The 21,552-nt window shown below is 49.0% G+C and overlaps 2 protein-coding genes across 4 annotated transcripts in view; both read left to right on the top strand.

Moving 5' to 3' along the window:
- The window catches only part of F11R (F11 receptor), a 57,657-nt gene extending 51,309 nt beyond the window's left edge, over nt 1–6,348 (top strand). For 2 of the 3 annotated variants that reach the window (XM_043501730.1, XM_038382810.2), the window contains exons 8-10: nt 359–368; nt 1,684–1,732; nt 4,271–6,348. In XM_043501730.1, the coding sequence (XP_043357665.1) occupies nt 359–368; nt 1,684–1,732; nt 4,271–4,306 (95 nt within the window). In that variant the 3' untranslated portion in view covers nt 4,307–6,348. The remainder of the gene's footprint in view (nt 1–358; nt 369–1,683; nt 1,733–4,270) is intronic. The other variant, XM_038382811.2, reaches the window with a different exon arrangement.
- A 4,181-nt stretch (nt 6,349–10,529) lies between these two features.
- On the top strand, nt 10,530–12,226 carry LOC119847887 (interferon-inducible GTPase 5-like). Its single transcript, XM_038383082.2, has one exon. It carries the CDS (start codon nt 10,990–10,992, stop codon nt 12,199–12,201), a length of 1,212 nt encoding a protein of 403 aa, XP_038239010.1. The 5' UTR covers nt 10,530–10,989; the 3' UTR covers nt 12,202–12,226.
- Nucleotides 12,227–21,552: the final 9,326 nt, after the last annotated feature.

Raw genomic sequence — 21,552 nt, forward strand, 5'->3', positions numbered from 1 at the left:
GCCCTCCATCAAGCCACCTTTGTCTCAAGATGGAGCATTGCATGCTGGGAACTGTAGTTCCGGCCGGCTGCCTCTCTGGGTTAAGTGGGGGTCCCCCAGGTTGTGGTGCAGAGCTTGCTTGGCTGTGTCGTGGTCAGGCCTGTGCTCCCCCCTTCTGTGATTCTCTGTCTCATCCCCGTGCACGTGTGGCCTGTCTGCTCTTGGCCCAGCCAATTGAGTGCACTCTGAAAGCAACGTGGCCCCCCAGAAGCCTGTGTTTCTTCCCACTGTAGCAGTGCCAGGGTGCCACCCTTGGAGATGGGTCATGTCACTCGGCTGCCAACATTTAACCATCCTATTTCTTCTTTTTTCCTTCCAGAGAGAAGAGGGTAAGTGGAACCTTGCACTCTGTTCAAGTGTGTGCCTTGTTCTTTGTCTGTCCTCCAAGCCTCTTCCATCTCTCTTGTGCTCCTGGCTTGCAGAGATCCTTCTAGCGCTGTGGAGTGGGTAGAGTATTCACCTGGGGAACCAGGACTAGCCAGACTCCACCTCCTCCTCCGTGGCAGTTTATCTGCTGCAAGGAAGAGATTCCAGACTGCATTTAGAGTGCAAGGTGCCAGAGTGTACCCCAAGCGACTCCCCCCACCCCACTGTGCCCCAGAGTAGCTGCCGTGTGACATGTTGCTGCCCCCCCCTCCCCACCGCCAAGTGGGATCTCTGGGTCTGGAACAGTAGGGAGACTTTCACCTTTCCTCTTGGACGAGGACACATGTTTCTGTCGTCTCCACCATGGGTCGCTCCTACCCTTTCAGGTCCACACTGCCCCTGTCCTAGCCCTATTCCAGCCGCATCTTCCAGCTGAAGGCAGGAACCAAGCCTCCATCAATGCAGTTTTCCCCACCCGAATGGGTCAACAAGTGGCATCTGGGTGGAGCACTGTCTTCCCCTGTTCCCCAGATGGCAGTGTTGTCTTGTGTCCCCACCTCTTGCTGGCCTGGTGAGCAAAAGGCTGCAGAAGGGTCAGAGCAGGGCAGTGTGCTGCCTCCAGACCATGCCAGGCACAGTCTCCTTCTCCTTACCCAAAAGAAGTCAACATCTCAGGAGCAAATAGCACTGGTATGAGCTTGCGAAGTGCCCCCTCTACAGCTCGCTCATGTACCTGATCCACAGCCCCCCACTTATTTGGCCCTGGACTCCCCTTCCAGTTCTGCCAATACCCCTCAGTCCTGACCCTCTTCAGCCCTCACTTCTGTGCCAGTTCTGCTCCTGGCCTGATTATACAAAGTTACAAGCTGGTTCTAACATGGGGACTGAGTAGATCCCAAAATCTACTTGGCACCCAAAGCAGGCTGGGTATCAGGACTAGGCCTCTTAGCTGCGTCCTGGGTATCGGATGGGGAAATAGGGATGGAAGGAAGAGACCAGTCTGTAAAGCATCTCTCCTACCAGAGCTGGTGGGAGGCTGTCTCTTGCCTGGTGAGGGTTGGGAGAGAAGAGGCACATCAGGCACCTCCCGTCTATCTTTTGTGTGAAGTTTGACATAGCCTTGTGGTTAACAGCAGCTGCCTGCTAACTTGCTTCCCCATCGTTGTTGGCTGTCTGGCCCAACACTGGCAGGGCACACTGGCACAGCTGGTGGTTGGGGTGGGGTCTGAGGAGTGATCAGCCCTTGTGAAGTCTTAGTTTAATTCTTTCTCTTTTTAGCAGCACTAATAAGCAAGTTATCTACAGCCAGCCCTCCAACCGGAGTGACGTAAGTAGAACCGCCAGCCAGGTAGCTTTGCTCTGGCAGCCCAGAAAGTCTCTTGTTCCCAAAGAAATAACTTTGTTCCTGGCTTCTTGTGTGAGAGCTGCAATCAAATGGCCTGCTGGCTGGGACTGGTGTTTTTGCAACTCCTTAGAGAGGCAGGATGTAAACCAGTCACAGAGCTGGGGTACAGCAGTGATCTACCCATGACTTGTGGTCTTTATGGAGTGTCCGAGACGCACCTCACCCAAAACCGCTCTCACACTCACCTGTGTGACCTTGAGTATGTCACTGAGGCTGTGTCTACACTTAAACAGCTAGCTGCTGTTCTTCCCTCGACCTAGCACTGTCTACACAGGCGGTTAGGTCAGCTTAGCTACATGGCTCAGGGTGTGGATTTTTCACACCCCCAAGCAACATAGCTGGGTCAACTTAACGTTTTGGAGTGGACCTGGCCTTAGTCTCTCTGGCTCAGACCCACCTAGGTATTGAGGCTCCTAACTTCCACTGAAATAGAGCCTAAATACATCTGTGGATCTGTGCCACAGGTACCCAGTTCCTTGTGCAATGGGGATAGTGAACCCTGAGTCAAGCCCATATCTTCTGGCTGAGTGAAAGCATCGGGCCAGGGGCCTCCTTGATACCACTAGCTGAGGAAGAATTAGTTTTCTCCTCCCCCCCAGGTAGAGAACCGGTCGGTCTGGCAGCTGTGGTGCTGCTTACCAATGTTGTGTGGAATTAAAGAGCAACAGCCGCCGATTTTTAGAATGAAAACCATTCCCACAGACACGTAAAGTGGGGTATGGTAGCTTCAGTGCTTCTTGGCCATGCAAGCCATTAAATCAAGAACCTTTCAGTATTGCTATGCTTATCTCCCAACTAATCTTATTCATGTGGTAAATAGGCAAAGGCCCTCAAAGTGAAATTCCAATGCAAGAGTGAAATTGAATGACTAATCATTGCAGTGAGAAATAAACGACTAATTTTAGTGTCTGGAATTTAATTAAACAATCAGCCAGAGGCCATTCTGAGAGTCTGATGGAGGCTGGGACATGGGAAGTGATGTCTTCATGCTGAGTCCTTTGTCTGCCGTCAGACTGGGGGTAACGCTTTCAAAAGCACCAAAGTTCTATTTTCAGAAGTGATGTAGGTACTTAAATGCCCCACACACCAGATTCTAAAGGATGTAGGTGCCTATAGATGCAGACAGGTGCTTGGGTGCTTTTGGAAATCTCCCTCGGTGCCTATCTGCATGTTCAGGTACCTAAATGCCATTAAAAACCTGGCCCCAAGCGCTTCCACACTCTTGAAAATGGGACTTAAGAGCCTCTTAGCCAGGAGTTTTTGCACAAAAATGAAAGGAAAATTCTGTCTTTGCTGAGAGCCCAGCACCATTCGCAAAAAGAAAAGGAGTACTTGTGGCACCTTAGAGACTAACAAATTTATTTGAGCATAAGCTTTCGTGAGCTACAGCTCACTTCATCGGATGCATTCAGTGGAAAATACAGCATCCGATGAAGTGAGCTGTAGCTCACGAAAGCTTATGCTCAAATAAATTTGTTAGTCTCTAAGGTGCCACAAGTCCTCCTTTTCTTTTTGCGAATACAGACTAACACAGCTGTACTCTGAAATCAGCACCATTCGCTGGTCTGGGGGTAGGGAAAACGGGAGTTATTGCTAATGGTAAAAGCCAGAGTCAGGATCTGGGAGTTAAAGGGTTCTCTGCTCAACTTGGTTCCTTACACCTGCTGTGCCTCCACTTACCCATTTGTTAAATGGGTGTAATATGTCATCATGGTGATTCAGTTTAACGGCCTGAGATCCTTGACTCAGGTATTACATAGATGCAGTTGGTGCGTTCCGCTCTGTAAAGCGGTGCAGCTGCTCGGGTTGCTTCCCCAGAATACAGGCAGATCTCCCATGGACTCCACACAAGGCACAGAGGGACGTGTACTTGACAAGACCCAAACCCTGTGTGCTAGTGACACGGACTGATGCCGGAGATGGGCTGCGGGAGGAGTTGCGAAGTTGATTCTCACACGGGACTGGAATAACGGGGTGTTGCCAGGCCAACTTTCTCCTAAGTGAACAGCTGGCTCTTCCCTGACACATGGGAGCTTTGTAATGAGAGAGGTTGAGCCCATAAACATAACTTGACTTGCAACCTAGTCTGTGCTTTTACTCAGGAAACCCAGGGCTCTCCTGCTGAGCCACTTGGTAGCTGCGGCGTTAGACCTGCCCCCAAGAGCTCAGTCTAGCTAGACAGACTCAACAAATAGGGTGAGAGGGGAAACGGGCACTGAAAGCAGAGGTGACTTGCTCAAGGTGGGAGGCAGAGCAGGGACTGGGATCCAGGTCTCCTGATTCCCAGCCCAGTGTCCTCGTTGCTGGAACTTGCTGTTTCTCCTTGGCCACCCAGTGCCATAAGCTTTTCTCTCCGAGGGGGCTCAGGAACGGAGGAAAAGGGAGCGAGCAGGTTTGTTTTGAAGGATTCACTGTAATTCACGTACATGGGAATTCACTGTTTCTCTTTTGCTCCCCCAGGGAGAATTCAAACAGACCTCGTCCTTCCTGGTGTGACATTGGCCCTGGCTTGGATCCCCCTCTTCTGCTGACGTCCTGCCCCTTGCCCCATGAACTGCTGTAAATGTTCTGTGTGAATTACTGTAACACTGCAATTTTAACTTTTTTTTTTTTTAAAGTTACACCTAGTGCCTTGTTGGTCCTGTTCTAGACTCTCCCTGTCCTGTAAATCCGTGGGGCTGGAGTCTTGCCCGCTGCACTGCAGGCGACTTCACAGAAACCAGCGTTATTTTCCTAAGAGCAACAGACGACAAACCCAGCTGCTGAACACACCCAGCAGAGGGGCTCCCCTGCCACTTGCTGGCGTTGCAGATTGCTCACCCTGCTTTGGGGACATCAGCTAGCACAGGGCTTTCCCAAGGAGGGTGAAATTCCACCCATGCAGCAGGCCAATGTAAGGCCTTTGCAGCACCGTAGTGCCACTTAAGCTTATCTGACGGTTTTATGCTGCCAGAGGTGGCAGGCTAGGGAGCCGTGGTTATGCTAAAGCACTGAATGTAGGGAATGCAAGTATATTTTTGTGACTGTAGAAGATCGTTGTGTGGTCCCCATCATCACTGCTATACTAGTGTGTCAGGATGTCATCTTTTGGTGTCTGAACAGGTTGAATTCTACATCTCCCTGGAGCAGGAGGTGATTGGTGAGAAGGGATTAGGGGCATAGCAATGAGATCTGAGGGAACTTGCTCACCTCTCCCTTGGCCTGTGATTTGGTTGTGAGGCAGCAGAGATTTAAAATCCAATCCAGGAGAAATCAAGAACTTCTTCCCACTGATTTACTGCCCTGCTTCAGCCATCTTGGCAGGGCCAGGAGAGCCTTCCAGAAGAGCTTGGTTCTGTCTGGCATTTTTGGGCCAAACCTTGATTGAGAACAGGTTGGCTGGCATGGTGTGGAGATGGAGTTCACACCCTGCTATGGACCATATCTGAAAGGTGGGGGGCTGCAGTGAGACCTAGTGATGCAGGGTTGTGGGGTGCATTTGGCTTCCTTAAGGGGGAAGCTCTGGGCTCTTCCTCAAGGCTGGTGCTCTTAAAGGGTTGGCATTGAGTTGCCTTGTGCTGCTTCACCCCACACTCCCCACAGCAACACCGGGGCACCCAACTCGGCTGGTGTGGCCAAGTGGCTGCTCATGCTTGGGAAGGAAGATGCAATCAGCTTTCGCGTTGTTAGTTTTTGGGTAGCGCTTTGCATGGAAGATGCTCTGCGGGGCAAATGGCTGCTCAACTGGTGCCTGGGTGAGATGGTTAAAGGTGTGTAGGTGCCTTATGACCATTTACCAAGACCCTGTGGTGTGAAGGGGCCTTAGTGCAAATGAGACAGACCTGTAGAGCTGAATGGGAAGGAGGTGAGTGGCTAGATCCCTGGGCACTCAGCCTTTTTAACATTGAGCTATGCAGACATGCCTACAGATCCCACATCTAGGTGACAGATTTCCTGACAATATCAGGGTTGTCCCGGTGTTAGGGGCTTTGTCTTGTATACTCAACAACATCCCCCTGCTGTCCATGCCCCTCCCCCCCGAAAGGGTCCCAATTTTTCCACTATCTGGTCACCTCAACCTCCGTATGAATGGCAGGAGTTTTGAACCACCACACATCTGGATCCACTGAGAAATACTTGTAGGGAAGGAGCCTGTTGCAGGAAGCAGGAAAGGGGCCACTGCAAGGCTGCGGTAGATGGTGCCTCATCCATGAAATCTGTATTTTTCTCTTGCGGGGCTCCAAAGCAAACTGGATCGGTTACCAGGAATAATGGAGGTTGGAATCAAATCCTTCACTTTGTTGGGTCACAGTGCGTAACCACCCTGGCAAGAGCTCTTCAGGAGGCTGTCCTGCAAGCAGAGGCTGTAGGGCCAGACTCCTCTCCAACAGCTGGACAGATTTAACTGTGCGGCTGCTTTTTATTACAGTTCAACAAAAGAAACCTTACCAGACCTTAACTTGAAAGCCTGAGACACTGTAATAGTCACTTTTTAAACCACTTTAAAATACTTGTGTAATTTTATCTATTTGTAACTGGAAATAAACCCTTTGGTTTGAGTTCAGTCTCCCTGAACATTTGGAAGGAGGAAGGTGGGGCTGGCTTGCTAGGATATGGTGTGGACTGCAGCTCTCCTGCCCCCTGCTGGTCAGTGGTGGAACTGGAGGGACTGCACAGTAGTTCTCTGTGGTGACACTCGGACCTCAGTGGTTCAGGAGCCAAATTAGCAATCAACAATAGTACTCTTCATGTTTAAACAGTATGACGAGAAATGTTTAGTTTTCATATATTCTTCTCCCAGCAAAATGACTGACCAAGCATTTTATCAACTACAATTGGTTAATAACCTAGTAAAAGCATCCTGATTGGTTGGTGGTTCAGCACACAGTGTTTTAATGTCACATGCTGCAAAGAGCCGCAGGAGACGCATTAACGAGCCTCTCGTGAACCTCAGACTGAGGATCACTGATCTAACAGTTGTGTTGGCATCTAAATTGGGAGCAAATTTTAGGGGGCACTGGGACTCTTGATGGACTCGGGTTGAATTCAGCATAGTTTTGGCTGAAAAGAAGGTTGGGGTTTTGTTTTTTAAAGTCAATGTTTCAGTTTTTTATTTAGGAAGTGTTTGGCTGAATTAGAAACCAAATGTAAAAAACACCAGAACATGGCTGAATTGAAAAGGAGAACTCAAACTTCACCTGAGCCAACCAAAATGTTTGTTAATCCAGAACAAGAATTTTTCACTTGGACAAAATTTTTTTAAAAAAAATTGGATTTGGTTTAACTCCAACCTGATTCTTCAGAATATTTGGTTCAGCCCCCAAATAAAAACATCCATTATTTGCAGAACTCTGCTAGCAGCACTCTCCCCACCCCTCTTTTCACACAGGTACTAATGGAAGCCTGGCTGGGGAGAACTTGAGGTCTCTGGCTGGGACTGTTCTGGCAGACTTCAGGCCACGTCTACACTACATTTATGTCAGCAAAACTTTTGTCACTCTGGGGTGTGAAAAAACACCCCCGAGTGACAAGCTTCGCCAACATAAGCATTCATGTGCCCAGCACTCTGTCGGTGGGAGATGCTCTCCTGCCGACAGAGCTACCACCACTGTTGGGCTGATTTCCTGATCTCCACAGGAGAGCGCTCTCCTGTCAGCATAATGTGGCTACACCAGCAATCTTACAGCCGCACAGCTGTGAGCTTGTAAGTGTAGACGTGGCTTTAGTAGCAGGTGAGCTTCAGCATGTTTCCTGAAATTTACATCCATGTGCTGAATGAATTTATGTGCACCAATATGGAGGTGATGTGGGACTGAGGGGTTCAGAGTGTGGGAGGTGGCTCCAGGCTGGGGCAGAGGGTTTGGGTGTGTGGGTGGGGAGGGCTCGGACTGGGGGGGGCAGGAGGGGATGTGGGCTCTGACTGGGGAGGGGTGGGTGGCTCTGAGGTGGGGCTGGGGATGAGGTGTTTGGGGTGCACAACAGGGCCCTGTTCTTTACTGGCCCTTAGAACCTACCCTCACATACAGCTCTGCGCTGGAGTCCTTGGCTCGACTAGGACTGTCGCCTTTCCCGCTGCCATAGGCGCTTGAATCAGAACAAGTCGGCTCCACTTCGATCCAAACAAGGCTGTAGTGAAGCTGGGGGGTTGGGGGATCCCTATGCAGGAGGTGAGAGGGTAAGGCCTCCATCCCTGTTGTCCTGACCAGAACGGTACACCCAGAGCCGCAAGCCATGGTGTTACCCTTCTGCCCTAGCAAGCGTGAGCTTTGCTGGAGACTATACTGTGTCTCGGCTCCCTGCTCTGCCAGGCTGTCTGTCTTGCCAGCAAATGCCTTGAGCCTCTGCCAGCCTTTTCCTTGCCTTGCCGGTAACATTCAGTGAACTGCAGTTCCCCAGAGATGTGTCTGCATCCAGTGCCTCTCCCGGGCCACTCACAGAAATTAAGTTCACTGTCTCCAAAGAGACTGGGCACACACCACCCTGCTAAGCCAGCTGAGGGCTCACTTTATACTTTGATTTAGTTGGGGATTGGTCCTGCTTTGAGCAGGGCGTTGGACTAGATGACCTCCTGAGGTCCCTTCCATCCCTGGTATTCTATGATTCAATAGACCAGCTCAGAGATGGTTTATAGGAAAACTCAGAAGTTTTCACAACCGAGATTTGAGGAAAAGAGGCGACTGGTTACAAACAAAGCTCGCTGTCTGCTGCCTAAAACTTGTAATCTTTGCCTAAGCAGTTTTCTCACTTAGCTCCTGCCTTTCAGGCAAAGAGGATCCGCCGTTCACAGGCGCCATCCTATGTCTTCTGAGTGGTGGATAACCAAAGTGGCTTTTTGCCTCCTTGTCTTTGTCTCGAGCCAGGAAGCCTTTGGGGGAGAGGGCACAAACTCAGACCTGGAGCGAGCTCACTAAGTTTTCTCTGCTGCTTGATAGCTTTGTTTATCTTGTATGTAAATGTCCTTTCATTGGGCTCTGCCTGTTATCAAGCCGCTCAGAGGGGAACCCACATTCCCTGGTCTGGGGCAGCCTTGCTATAGGCACTGCCTCCCAAACACAGTGTAAGAACATATTGCCAGCACTCATACATCATTCTTTATATCCACACTGTGCATGCATCACGTGATTTTCAGGACCAGCCTGTCACCTGTTTATGGATGATACTTTCCATGACACCTTTTAGATACATATTAGGACAACAGTGTATTGGGGGTAGTGACTGTGTTAGGCCTAGGGTGAATTACAGGAGAGTAGGCCCTTTGCCAGTGGGCACTGAGGGTCAGACTGGTGGAGAGCTGGGGGATTGCAATCGGGATCTTCTCTTATGGACTCTTATTTTTCCCTTTGGAAAGTCTCTAATAAAGTGCCTCATTCCTGGTCCTCTGAGGAACAATCCCAGACCTGGAGAGCTAGTGGGGCTGGGCACCCCAGCCCATAGCAACTGTTTAGCCCCATCCTGCAGGGGCTGTTTTCCTATAGCTGTCACTGAGCCCCTTGATGCAAATGAGCAATGAATGCCATGGATCACCACACAGCCGCTGACATCACATATGAAGACTCAGCCAGCCAATCAGCATGTGGCTATAAGATGTGAGCATGTTTCCATGGCAGTCCTGGATGGTGCTGCAGACACCCCTGGGTATAAGATGCTGGGGCAGAGCCAGGGCCTGAGGCCAGTCCGCTGTGAATGGGAGTGACCTGCTCTGAGGTGCATTAAATCCCTGCTGGTGTATTAAACAGCCCTAGTCAGAACCATCTCTGCACCCAGAGCTCCCTTGGGAGGGCAGGTGGGTGAGGGAAGTGAGGGACTGGGAGTGAGAACACCTGGGTTCGATGTACAGCTCTGGGAGCAGAGTGGGGTCTAGTGGTTAGAGTGCAGGGATCTGGGATACTGGACTCCTGGGTCTATACCAAGCTCTGGGAGGCGAGTGGGAGTCGAGTGGCTGGACTCTTGCCTTCATCACTGTAACTGTCAGAGTAAGGAATCGTCCCTCAGTCTGACCCTTGGCTTTCATCTTCTCTCAGCCCCACTGTGAGTCACCCACTTTTTCCCTGATGACCCTTCCCGGTTCCATGGAGCTGGTCTTGGTGAAAGGTTCCTAGTTGCTTGTTACCTCACACCTAAGAGGCCCTGCCAAATTCACGGTCATAGGATTTTAAAAATCATAAATTTCACCATTTCAGATATTTACATCTGAAATTTCATGGTGTTGTAACCATGGAGGTCCTGACCCCAAAAGGAGGGGGAGGGTTGCAAGGCTTCTGTAAGAGTGGGATCTTGGTATTGCCACCCTTACTTCTGCACAGCTGCTGGCAATGGCATTGCCTTCAGAGCTGGGCAGCTGGAGAGCCACGGCTGCTAGCCGGGCACCCATCTCTGAAGGCAGCACAGAAGTAAGGGTGGCTTGGTAGAGTATTGCCTCCTTACTTCTGTGCTGCTGCTGGTGGGGCAATGCCTTCAGAGTTGGGCGCCTTGTCAGCAGCCACTGCTCTCGGCCACCCAGCTCCGAAGGCAGTGTAGATGTAAGGGTGGCAATACTGTGCCCTCCCCACAATAGCCTTGCAACACCCCCCTTCCCCCAACCCCCTTTTGGGTCGGAATCTCCAGTTTGAGAAACGGTCTCCCCTGTGAAATTTGTATAGTATAGGGTAAAAGGACACACAAGACCAGATTTCAGGGGGAGGGAGAGCAGATGTCACGGTCAATGACACATTTTTCATGGCCATGAATTTGATAGGGCCCTACCCATACGATCTCCCACCCTTCAGCTCCACTTCTGCTCTTGCTTTGAGCCCACACTCTCCCAGACAGCCCACGCTGATGTCTAAGGCTCTGGGAAGCCAGAGGGCAGGAGCTGCCATAGGCCAGGCCAGAGGAGATGGAGGCTGGGAGGGGGGAATCCCAGCCGAGCGGAGGTCTGGGAGCTGGGGAGAGGTGGGAGCTGTGATAGCCCAGGCCAGAGGAGATGGAGGCCAGGGTGAGAATCTCAGCTGAAGGGGGAGCTGGAGGTCAGAGGGGAGGGAGCTGCCATTGGCTGGGCCAGAGAAGATGGAGGCTGGGATGGGGCTGGGTCTCTGGGAGGAGCTGCCCAGAGACAAAAGACCTAGACAAGGATTTCAGCCGTTCAGCATTCCCAGGAACTTGTACAAGAACTGGCCTTTCCCTCTGTAAGGCAGGGGCTGCAGCAGTTTGCCGGAGCCGACATGGCCTCACAGAGCAGCGAGGGCATCATCAAGCTGTCGAGGGAGGAGCTGGAGGCCCTGAAAGCTGCCTTTGAGGAGGGGAACCTTGCCGGAGTGGCCTCCAGACTGCAGGAGATGCTGGAGTCACTGGAGAGCATCCACCTGGACATGGGCATCACAGGCGAGACTGGCTCCGGAAAGTCGTCCTTCATCAATGCCCTGCGGGGCCTGGATGATGAGGATGCAGGTGCCGCCTGCACTGGTGTGGTGGAGACCACCAGGGAGCCGACTCCATACCAGCATCCCCGGTACCCCAACTTGACCATCTGGGACCTGCCGGGGATTGGCAGGCCTGATTTCCATCCTGACGCCTACCTGGAGCAGGTCGGCTTCCCGCGCTACGACATCTTCATCATCATCGCCTCACAGTGCTTCACCACCAACCACGCTGCTCTGGCCCGCCACATCCAGGCCATGGACAAGAGCTTCTACTTCGTCCGCTCCAAAGTGGACGTGGACCTGGATTCCTCCCTCAGGTGCCGGCCATCCAGCTACGGTGAGGTAGAGGTGCTGCAGGAGATCCGGCAGAACTGCCTGGAAGGTCTGCAGGCCCAAGGCATCCGCTCACCCCAGGTCTTCCTCCTCTCGGCCTTTGATCTCAGCAAGTATGACTTCCACCTCCTGGGGGAGATGCTGGAGAGGGAGCTGAGCAACCACAAGCGGCACGCCTTCCTGATGGCCCTGCCCAACATCTCCCTGCACATCCTGGAGAAGAAAAAGGCAGCAATGTTGGAACACATGTGGCTGGTCTCCACCGTGGCCTGCGGTATCCATGCCGCGCCCATTCCAGGGCTCCTGATCTCCTGCGATGTGGATGTCCTGGCCAGGACCTTGCAAGGTTACTGCAAGGGCTTTGGCCTGGATGATGACTCTCTGGAGAAGCTGGCAGCACAAATGGGGCAGCCGGTAGAGCAGATGAAGGCCGTGATCAAGTCTCCATTGGCCAAGGAGATCTCCAACATCCTGGTGGTGCAGCTGTTGCTACAGGCAGGCAGTGAGGCACCTAAGCTAGCCAAAGAGGTGCTGAGCTCTGTCCCGCTGCTGGGCTCGCTTGCATCTGGAGCACTGTCTTTTGCCACCACGTACAAGATGCTGAGGAGCTTTGTGAATGCAGTGGCTGCTGATGCCCAGAGGGTGCTTATTAAAGCTTTCAACTTGGATGCTAAGAAGTGAGCCAGAAAGGAGGAGGAGAGAGAGATTGAAACACCTTCCATGAGGCAAGGGACCAAAATCCAGTGCCAGGTGCAGACAGGATCCCGACATCTCCTGGAAATCCCCTGAGCTTCCTACCTGATGTCAGAATTTCATTCCTGAGCTGGATATAAAATCCATGATTGAATTTCTAAAGTTTCTGCTGCATTTGTTACTTTGCTATTTAAATGTCAAATATCAGAGCTGATTCTGCTGTCACTGACACTGGTGCAAATCAAGGGTGTCTGTGTCTGTGTCTGTGTGTGGTATACCAGGAGTAACTCTGTTGTAAATACTTCACTGTAAACCAAAAGTAAGTCCATCTTAAATATGTCATCATAAACTGTGAGTAATTCCATTATAAATAGATACTTCATTGTAAATTAGTCATAACTCTGTTGTAAATACACTGCTGTAAACCAGGAGTAACAGATGTCGATACTCTGTTGCAAACCAAGGGTAAATCTCCTGTATACCAGGAGTAATGCTGGTATGAACCCGAGTAACTCTTGTACATACAGTATATTGTTATAACCTGGGGTAACCCCATTATAACTAAATGGTTTATTGTAAACTGGATGTGGTTTTACTGTAACTACTCCATTGTAAACAGGGTGTAACTCTGTTGTAAACCAGAAGCTGTAAATATTCTGGGCCAGAAACTCAGCTGGGGCAAATTGGGGGAAAGCTCTATTGAAGTCACTGGGCTGTGTGGCCTAGTGGACTGAAAACTTGGTTTTATTCCCAGCTCTGCTGCAGCGTGACCATGGGCAAGTCACTTCCCCTCCCCAGTATCTCAGTTTCCCCACCTGTAGCATGGGAATAATGATGCTGACCTCCTTTGTAAAGAACTTTGGAGATCTACTGATGTAAGAGCTAGTGATTACTAGTGTAGGAAATAACAAAGTGAGGATCTGGATAGGCATTGTAAACCAGGAGTAACTCCAGTGTAAATGAGGAGTAACCACTCGGAAATGGCAGTAAAGCCAGAGTACAGTATGTCAGAATCAAGGCAGTCCTTTCTTTTGGGGAAGGGGGAAATGGGTGAAAATGAAGTAAAGTTCTGTGACCCCACAATTAATTAGCAAAACTTAAATATGTCCTTAGCTTTCATATTGCTGTAATGAACAGTATGGAAGCAAAGTCCAGTCTACAGTGTAGAGGTAGGAGTGTGGTCTAAGGGTTAGGGTAGATAGACTGATGATCAGGACTCTGGGGTTCTAGTCTCAGCCCTGGGAGGCAGCGAGGACTAGTGATTAGTGCAAGAAAGTGGGATTCAGGACTCCTGGGTTCACTTCCTTCCCCACTCTACCACTTCTTCACGTAGGAGAGTCACTCCCTCTCTTTGTGCCCTGTCTAACTCTTTAGGAGAAATGGGAATAATTTTCATATTTACCCAGCTCTCTAATGTGTTTTAAGATCATCAGAGGAACGTCCGTGTTGTTAATACGTACCATGCAATGAAAGTCCCCTTAGTTAGTTCCTGCCTAGGGCTTTGGCCCAGCCACCCTTGGAGGATCTGTATGAATTTAATCCCAGACATTCACTTGGGATCAGAGTTGGTCGAAAAATGGACTTTGCCTCCTGTGGGAAATTCTGAGATTTTGAAACAACCTACCTAGGCAATTTATTCCAGTGTTTAATCACCCTGACAGTTAAGAATTTTTTCCTAATGTCCAACCTAAACCTTCCTTGCTGCAATTTAAGACCATTGCCTCTTGTCCCAGCCTCAGAGATTAAGAAAAACAACTTTTTCCCTTCCTTCTTGTAACAACCTTTTACATGCTTGAAAACTGTTATGTCCCCTCTGTCTTCTCTTTTCCAGACTAAACAAACCCAATTTTTTCAATCTTCCCTCATAAGTCATCTGTTTGCCATGGAAGGTGCTAAGATGCTACGGGGCAGGGACTAGTTTTTGTTCTGTGTTTGTACAGCCCCTAGCACAATGGGGTCCTGCTCTATGACTGAAGCTCCTAGGTGGTAGCATAATACAAATCATTAATGATGGTGATGTGAGGCAGTACGAACGCCTTACATTGTGTAAGCCTAGCAGAGGCTGGGCCAGGTCAATCAGGGTACTGTCTATACACGTTTCCAAAGCATGTACTCAGCAAAACTGCTAGCCATGAATTTTCTCCTGTGAAATCGCTCTGCAGATGCAGTTTGCCAACTCCTCTTCATTTGCTTTCTCAACAATTACAGAGAAGGTTATTGTCACAGTTCAGGGCAACTGCACCTGGATTCTCCCTCAATGGTCCCTCGAGGGCAACTGCTCTAGCCTTCTGCATCCTCAGCCACCACCTCTCTTGGTCAGAGACCTGCATCTCTCTCTGTCCTGACCAGGCTATTTCCAGGCTGCTCCATTCCCTGCTTATACTGTGATATCCCCAGCATGCCAGACTGCCTAACCAGGCCAGCGTCTTTGCTTTGTGTTCTCTTTGAGGGCTATGAACAGCTGTAATTGCCAGCAGTCGCACATTGTCAGATTGCTCTTTACAAGCAAGTACATTTATTGGTAAGATGAAAGCATTGCAGAGAGAGACTTATCAAACCAACACAAGTTCCTATATGTATGTGTCAGTTCTGTGTACACACCATTTCTATGGCCCAATTTTCATTGAACCAGCTTTCCTCTATTCAACTTCAATGGGCTCAGTCCATCACTTTTAACATGAAATGAACCAATCAGCCCTTAAGCTCCAGGGCCTACAGCTTTCCTGTGTCCCCTGATCGGTTCCCTGGAGTCAGCTTGGCCTGCTACTGTTTCCTCTTCATCATTGCAGACCTTTCTGTTCTTTCATAGCTGGACTTGTTTTCTTATGGGGCCCAGCTGTGGGTTTCTTGTCTCCATGAGTGGCAGTTCTGGCAGCAGTACTGGGGTGTGGTCAGCCTGGTTGCCTGGGAGCAGGGAAGACTCTTCTGCCTGCGTCCTGCCTGGGATTTGTAAACCTCCAGACAGGGTGCAGAAAACTTTCCAGTCATCTGTCAGGCTTATGGGACATCAGTAGGCCAAAGTACTTCCAACCCTTCACAGGAAGGATTGGGGCCCCTCTTGGACAGAAGGTCTTGTCTGTTTGCTGGATCAGAAAGAAGGTTCTGAGCCAGTTGAAACTCAGATTATTTATCTGTTGGTCTCTGGAGAATCCCAGTTTGAACTAGTATCTGGAGCCTCCCCAGGTGGTGGTACTTCTCTAGAGGCATTACAATCTGAATTAATTTGCCTAATCACCCCCTGTAACGGGGTTCACTCACCGGTCTGGCACTTCCTGCTGCTGTCTTGGGAATTAGCTCTGCATGTTAGTGCACAATCTTCGGGTGGTGCCTTGCTGCCATCACTCCTGCTCTAGGACCCAGGTCTCTCCAAGGACCACAGTGTCCTCTTCAGTGACACAGCTCTCTGGCTGTGCCACACGCTGTGCTCCCCTCTTCTGGGAGTCCGCTGTTCAGCCACTTCCCCTAGTGGCCACTGCAGTGAATTGTCTGGCCCCTTCCTCGTGGCCCCAGTATTCTCCTTGCCCTTGCCCTTGCCTCAGGGCTGCAGCCTGCAAACCCCAGCAGCCAGCCAGGAGCTATCTGTCACTCCCCCGGTCCCTGCTAGTGGCATTGCTCTGTCCAGGGTGCTGGCAGTTTTCTCAACCCTCCAGAGACAGTTCTTCCTTCCTGTGCACCCAGCAGAACTGCCTTCCTCTGCCCTGCAGCTCCCTTTTTATATAGGCCTGCTTGGCTGCTCCCTTCAGCCCTTCTCTGATTGGCTGCCTCCTGCACAGCCTCCCTAGGGCTCTGTTAACCCCTTAGAGCCCAGTGTGGGGCAGGTACCCCATCCCCTCCCCCCTACTTTTCTTAGTTCCTGGGGGAGCTGTGGTCACCCTCCCCCACAGAACTACACAGTCTGTGGCCTGCAATGATACACAAAGTAAGATCTCCCAAAGATAGTGCAGAAAATTGCCATATCTGTCACAGTTAGAGCTAGAGCTTCGTGAAAATCAGAATTTCATGTCCCATGGGAAATTCCGATCTTTCAACCTTTTGTCCGGAAAAATCAAAATATTGACATTTTCCAGGAAAAATAATGTTTCAATGTCCCCAGATCAAAATGATTCATCTGTTTGTTGAACTGAATTGTGGGGATTCATTTGGAGTCAGTTAGATATTGAACATCAGTTACCAATAGCGCCAGGGTGCATTGTGGAAGTTGTAGTTTAGGGATCTTCTTTTGACCCCATTCAGCTGGATGGGCAATCGATTAGGAACAGAAAAGTCCCTTAGTTGATTTTTGATGCCATTTGGTATGTGGGGGGGGGGGGGGAGAAGGGGAGGGGAAGGTAATGAAAAAATAAAAACAAAACCAAACCAACATTTTTTTGTTTCAATGTTTTTTCTATCAAAAATAGAAAATTCCTGTGACAAATTTCAAACAAAATTGTCTTGTTCGAATTCCCATAGAAATAGCCTAGAGATGAAAAATCTAATGTTGCTTTATCCCTGGTGAGCGCTAGGCAAGATGTAATGCATGGCAGATTATTCCTGCAGATCCTAAGAACCAAGTCAATATTTCCCAAATTCAGTGTTGCCAGCTCTAACGATTTTAGCATGAGCCTCATGACATTTTTGTCATTCTTCATAAAGCTCCAGCTCCCCGAATCAGCTCATTAGGTGTGAATCTCAGCTCTCATTAAAAATAGATAGAGCTGGCTGGAAACTGGAATCCCTATCCTGCAGGAAATTCTGAAAATTCACACCACAAAAATTAATTCCAAAATGTAACCAAAACAATTGAAACTAAAATTTCCTGTGGACAGGGAATTCCAAAATTTTGTTCAGAAAAAGTCAATGACATTTTGTTCTGATTTTTTTCATATTGTTTCTGAAGCTCCCGAGGTGTCCTGGAATCAGGAATGTGGGCCTGCAGCTGAGTCTGCCTCTGGGCAACCTAACAAGTGCAGTAGGCTGCCTGATTGATTGCTGGGAAGAGTCAGCAGACTGGCTCCTAAACCCAGCAGCAGCTATTCAGCAGCTGCTCAGTGCACTCACCCACAGCTGTGATAGCTCCTGCCCCTGCTTGTTCCTAGCCTTAATCCTGCCTTCCTTTGCTCCAGGTAACCTGGTCCTGACCCTTGCTCTGGTGTTTGGCCTCTGCCTCTGACCCTGGGCTCCAGTTTCTAATGCCTCTGTCCTGCTCTTAACCACTGGGCCTGGTCACAGTCACCATGTGCCCCAGCAGCCTGCAAGGCAGGAGCTTGGGAGCTGGAATTCCTAGGGCTTCTAGGCTACTGAGGATCTGGGAATGTGGAAGGCCTGGGGTCTCCTGTAATGGAGCAGCCAGCCAGGTGGGGAGCCAGGCAGGCTGCTAAGAAGCAGGGAGTCCAAAGCAGGGAACAACTTTCTTATGAAAATTTCTCATGGAAAAAGTTGGTTGTGCAGAAAGTGACTGTTTGGAGTGGTGGGGATTTCCCACTGTGATGACATTCAGACCAGTCTCCAGCCTTCGTAGTTGCAGAGAAAACCTTCTAACGTGGTCTGTGTGTACCCTAAAGGCTCAGAAACCAGCAGACCTATAGAGAGATTCCCATGTCATCTATTAAAAAAAAAAATCTCATGATTTTTAAGCCAGTCTCGTGATTTTTTTTTAAAGGGTCTGATGTGAGAGTCTTTAGTGACTGGGGTTAGTGAAGCTGCAAATATTTGACAGCTGAGCTCCCATTTAGGAAAACAAGAACACTCATGCCCCTCTCCCATCCCCTGCACCATATGCTGTGAATTCATACATTACCCTTACCCCTTCCACCCCAGCCCTTTGGACATGCCCCTCACTTTAGTAAATGATCCTGTAATTCTTCATCCACTGACCCCCTCCCCTGCTTCCTCACACACTTTGATGAAATAGTCACAAAGATTGGTATGCTCTGAGTTAGCACCCATTGAAATGCATGGGGCAGTTCATCCCTCAGTTACTGTTTCAGGCTCTCTGCAGACCCAAGCAGATGTCCCCGCACTAGGTAAACTTGGGTCACATTGTCTAGGTTTTCTGCACAGCTGGAACAGCAGGAGGCTGTTTATTCAAATACAAACTGAGACTCTGCAGAACAATTATGAGGTGCTTCTGCACCCCCGGCCTCCAAGATCCCTAGGTGGGTGTGACATACCAAGGTATAATCTAGACTAATGAGTAGCTGTGTCAACCCTGCCCTGAAACTCTCAGTGCTTCTTCCAATGCCTTGCTGAAGTAGCTCCCAGCTGGGCTGCTCACAAACGGCTTTCCAGCATGCAAGCCATGCCCTGAGTGTCAACTTTTTCTGTCTTTCAATAAGAACCGGTTTGCTCTTGCACAGCACGTCTTATCCGCAGATCTCCCCACTCTTCCCAAAAGGAATCAGTGTTGACATCCCAATTTACAGAAAAAACAACAACTCATCAAGAAGGGAAGAAAGTTCTGCAGCCTGCCAGCCACACTCGGATTACACTCTGGCTCTCACCAGTCTGAGTTATACTGCAGAGTGACCCAACACACTCCCCAATTTCTTCCCAGAAATGGATGTCTTGTACTACCCAGCCCTCTCCTGGAAAGTGCAAAATATTTTAAGTCCATTATTTCTTAAAGGGAATAATATGTCGGCTTATCATTTGAAATAGGTATTCAGACATTTCAATTTAAACACAATTTGATCAGATAAAATCCACCTCTTTGTAGTTAATAAACTTGTTTTACTGTTTTAAGTGAATACAAGTAATGAGCTAGCATCCAGATTAGTAGGGAGTCCGACCATACATCTATTACTCTAGGGCAACCTGGCCAAAGTGGAGGGGGTACAGCAGCTATAAGGCACAAGGGCTGGCACCCTGAACACACTGCTGCAAAACTCTCCTGCCAAATAAGCCACGCAAAGCAGAATAAAGCAGGAAACTGAGCACAGACTTGTGCATCGGTCTCACCAATGCTCACAACCCAGGGTAACACAGGATGAAAAATGGAAAATGAGTAAAAGAATAGTCCAACTATTTGTTGCAAGTCACAACAAAGAACACTATCATCTGATCTGTACATTGATGCTTATATTGAAGTCACAAAATCAATAAAAACTGATGTCATCAGGATATGCCAAACAAGAAGAACAAAAGACCTCGTTGCACAATGGAAAAGCAGAGAGCAAGTATTCCTAGGAATATCATTCAACAACAGAGTAAGGACTGGAGGCGTTGATTCATTGTCAGGAAAGAAACAGTTCAAGGATAGTCAGCTGCAACATCATATAACCCCGGACAGCAGTTCTCATGCTTCAGATAAAACAAAGGAGAATGATTAAAATTATTCAGGTGTATGCTCCCATGCAACAAGCAGAAGACGAAGAAATTGAACATTTCTACGAAGAGCTAGAGGAGGCAATGCAGAGCCACCTACACAATCATCCAAGGGTACTTCACTGCAATAGTAGGTGAAAAAGAGAGTGAGAATGAAAAGTACATGGGAAAATTCGGTAAAGGTATAAGAAATGATCACTGAGCACATCTGGTTGCATTTGCAGAGGCAGACCATCTCCACATAATGAACATGATATTTCAAAAAGAACAACATTGGCAGTGGACATAGGAAAGCCCGTATGGAGTCGCACTGAATCAGGTTGATTATGTATTGATGGATGCCAGAAGATTCTTCAATGATGTAGCGACAATAGGTGAATGAATAATTTGCACATCATATGTTGCGCTCAAAACTATGCGTTGACAATACCTATGAAGACTGAGTCAAGAGAAGCCAGAAACTGAAGCAAAAGTGGCACTTTAATGAAGAGGCATTTGCACAGGAAGTGAGTGAAATGGACCTCGAGTATAAGGTCAACAAGGACATTGATGTGGACTATGAAGAGTTTATCTCGCAAATAATCTCAGCAGCTAAGAAGGCAAAGGCATTGAAAATGCTGGGACGCAAGCAGAGGATCAGCAAGGAAACTGAATCTGACGGCAAGGAGGGCATGCATGAAATTAGAAGGATTTCTTGTAACTTTCCACTGTAAAGAAAGTGGGAGTCAAGTTTGGGAAACAAAGGATTCCCACCTTATGTAAATCCTATTTAAGGGTGGGGAGTAAGGCAAACAGGACTCCTCCTCTCCATGGACTGTCTGCCCAAGAACAAAGACTGCAGGGAAGGCAAGGGGGGAGTCCAGACTGAGACAGGGGTCCAGTCTGAAAAGGAATATAACTGGAACTCTGAACCACAGAAACTTTGCAACTTGCCTAGAATAACAATTAGGGTGCGAATTTACATTTTGTAACCTGTTTCTTAAGAATATTGAGCTTAACTGGTGTATTTTGCTTTTATTTGGTCAGTAATCTGCTTTGCTCTGTCTGTTATCTCTTATATTCACTTAAAATTCACCTTTTCTAGTTAATAAATGTATTGCTTGTTTGTCATATAACCCAGTTTATGTAATTTCTAATGGGGGGGAGGGGAAGAAGTTGTGCATATCTCCCTCCACATTGAGGGAGGGGGCGAATTTCATAAAACCTTTGGGTTTTTGTATCCCTTAAAGGGAGTGGGCGCCAGGGTGTTGGGGCAAGCCCCTAAGGCTGAATCTTTCCAGAGCAGGTCTCTGTCTCTCTGTGCAGCTGGGTGTGGCCCTGCCTGTGCGCTTGGCTGGAAGAGGTTTGTGAGCCTAGCCCAGCAAGGCCAAGTAAAGGGGACCCAGGCTGGCCAAATAGGCTGACTCAGTGGCACCCCAGCACATCAGGTGACACCCCAAAAGGCTCAAACTCATGACAGTGAATGTGTAATGCTCCATGATCACATACCTAATGAGAAGATCAGAAGGCATACAGAGGTAACCGATGTAGTGCAGGCGACGTACAATGCAAAGTGGAGATGGACAGGTCATGTAGTCCACAGGCAAGACAATAGGTGGACAACCACATCAGTGACTGGATTCCCAGAGACCACATGCGACCGCTGGGAAGACTGAAAATGTGTGGGGCCGATCCCATGACAAAACTCTTTGGCCAGAAATGGGAAGAACATCCTCACAACAAAACGGAATGATGTGGTGTTGACTTGCGTTCGTGGAGGGATGGACGAGGACAAGCCGGACAAAGGTGAGGTGACTAGTAATGAGGCATAAAAGTCAGAAATGGTTACATGAAAAATAAAGATAAACTGCTGACTAATGCCTAACTTTACAAACTATTTCAGAGTGAGCAAAGTGTCTCGCCACATGCTTTCAGCAGTGTTACTCACCAAACTCTCAGGTCAGGAATCCTCCCCCAGAGTCCAACACTGTTTCTTTTTTCTCTTTAGGTGCAGTGAATGTATTGGCCAGAGAGAGGGGGAGGCGGGGTTCCTTGGGG

This window comes from Dermochelys coriacea, chromosome 24 (genome assembly GCF_009764565.3).
Source record: "Dermochelys coriacea isolate rDerCor1 chromosome 24, rDerCor1.pri.v4, whole genome shotgun sequence".
NCBI classification, from domain to species: domain Eukaryota; kingdom Metazoa; phylum Chordata; order Testudines; family Dermochelyidae; genus Dermochelys; species Dermochelys coriacea.

Coding starts and splice junctions, on each gene's coding strand:
- LOC119847887 (XM_038383082.2), top strand. CDS start 10,990: ATGGCCTCACAGAGCAGCGAGGGCATCATCAAGCTGTCGAGGGAGGAG.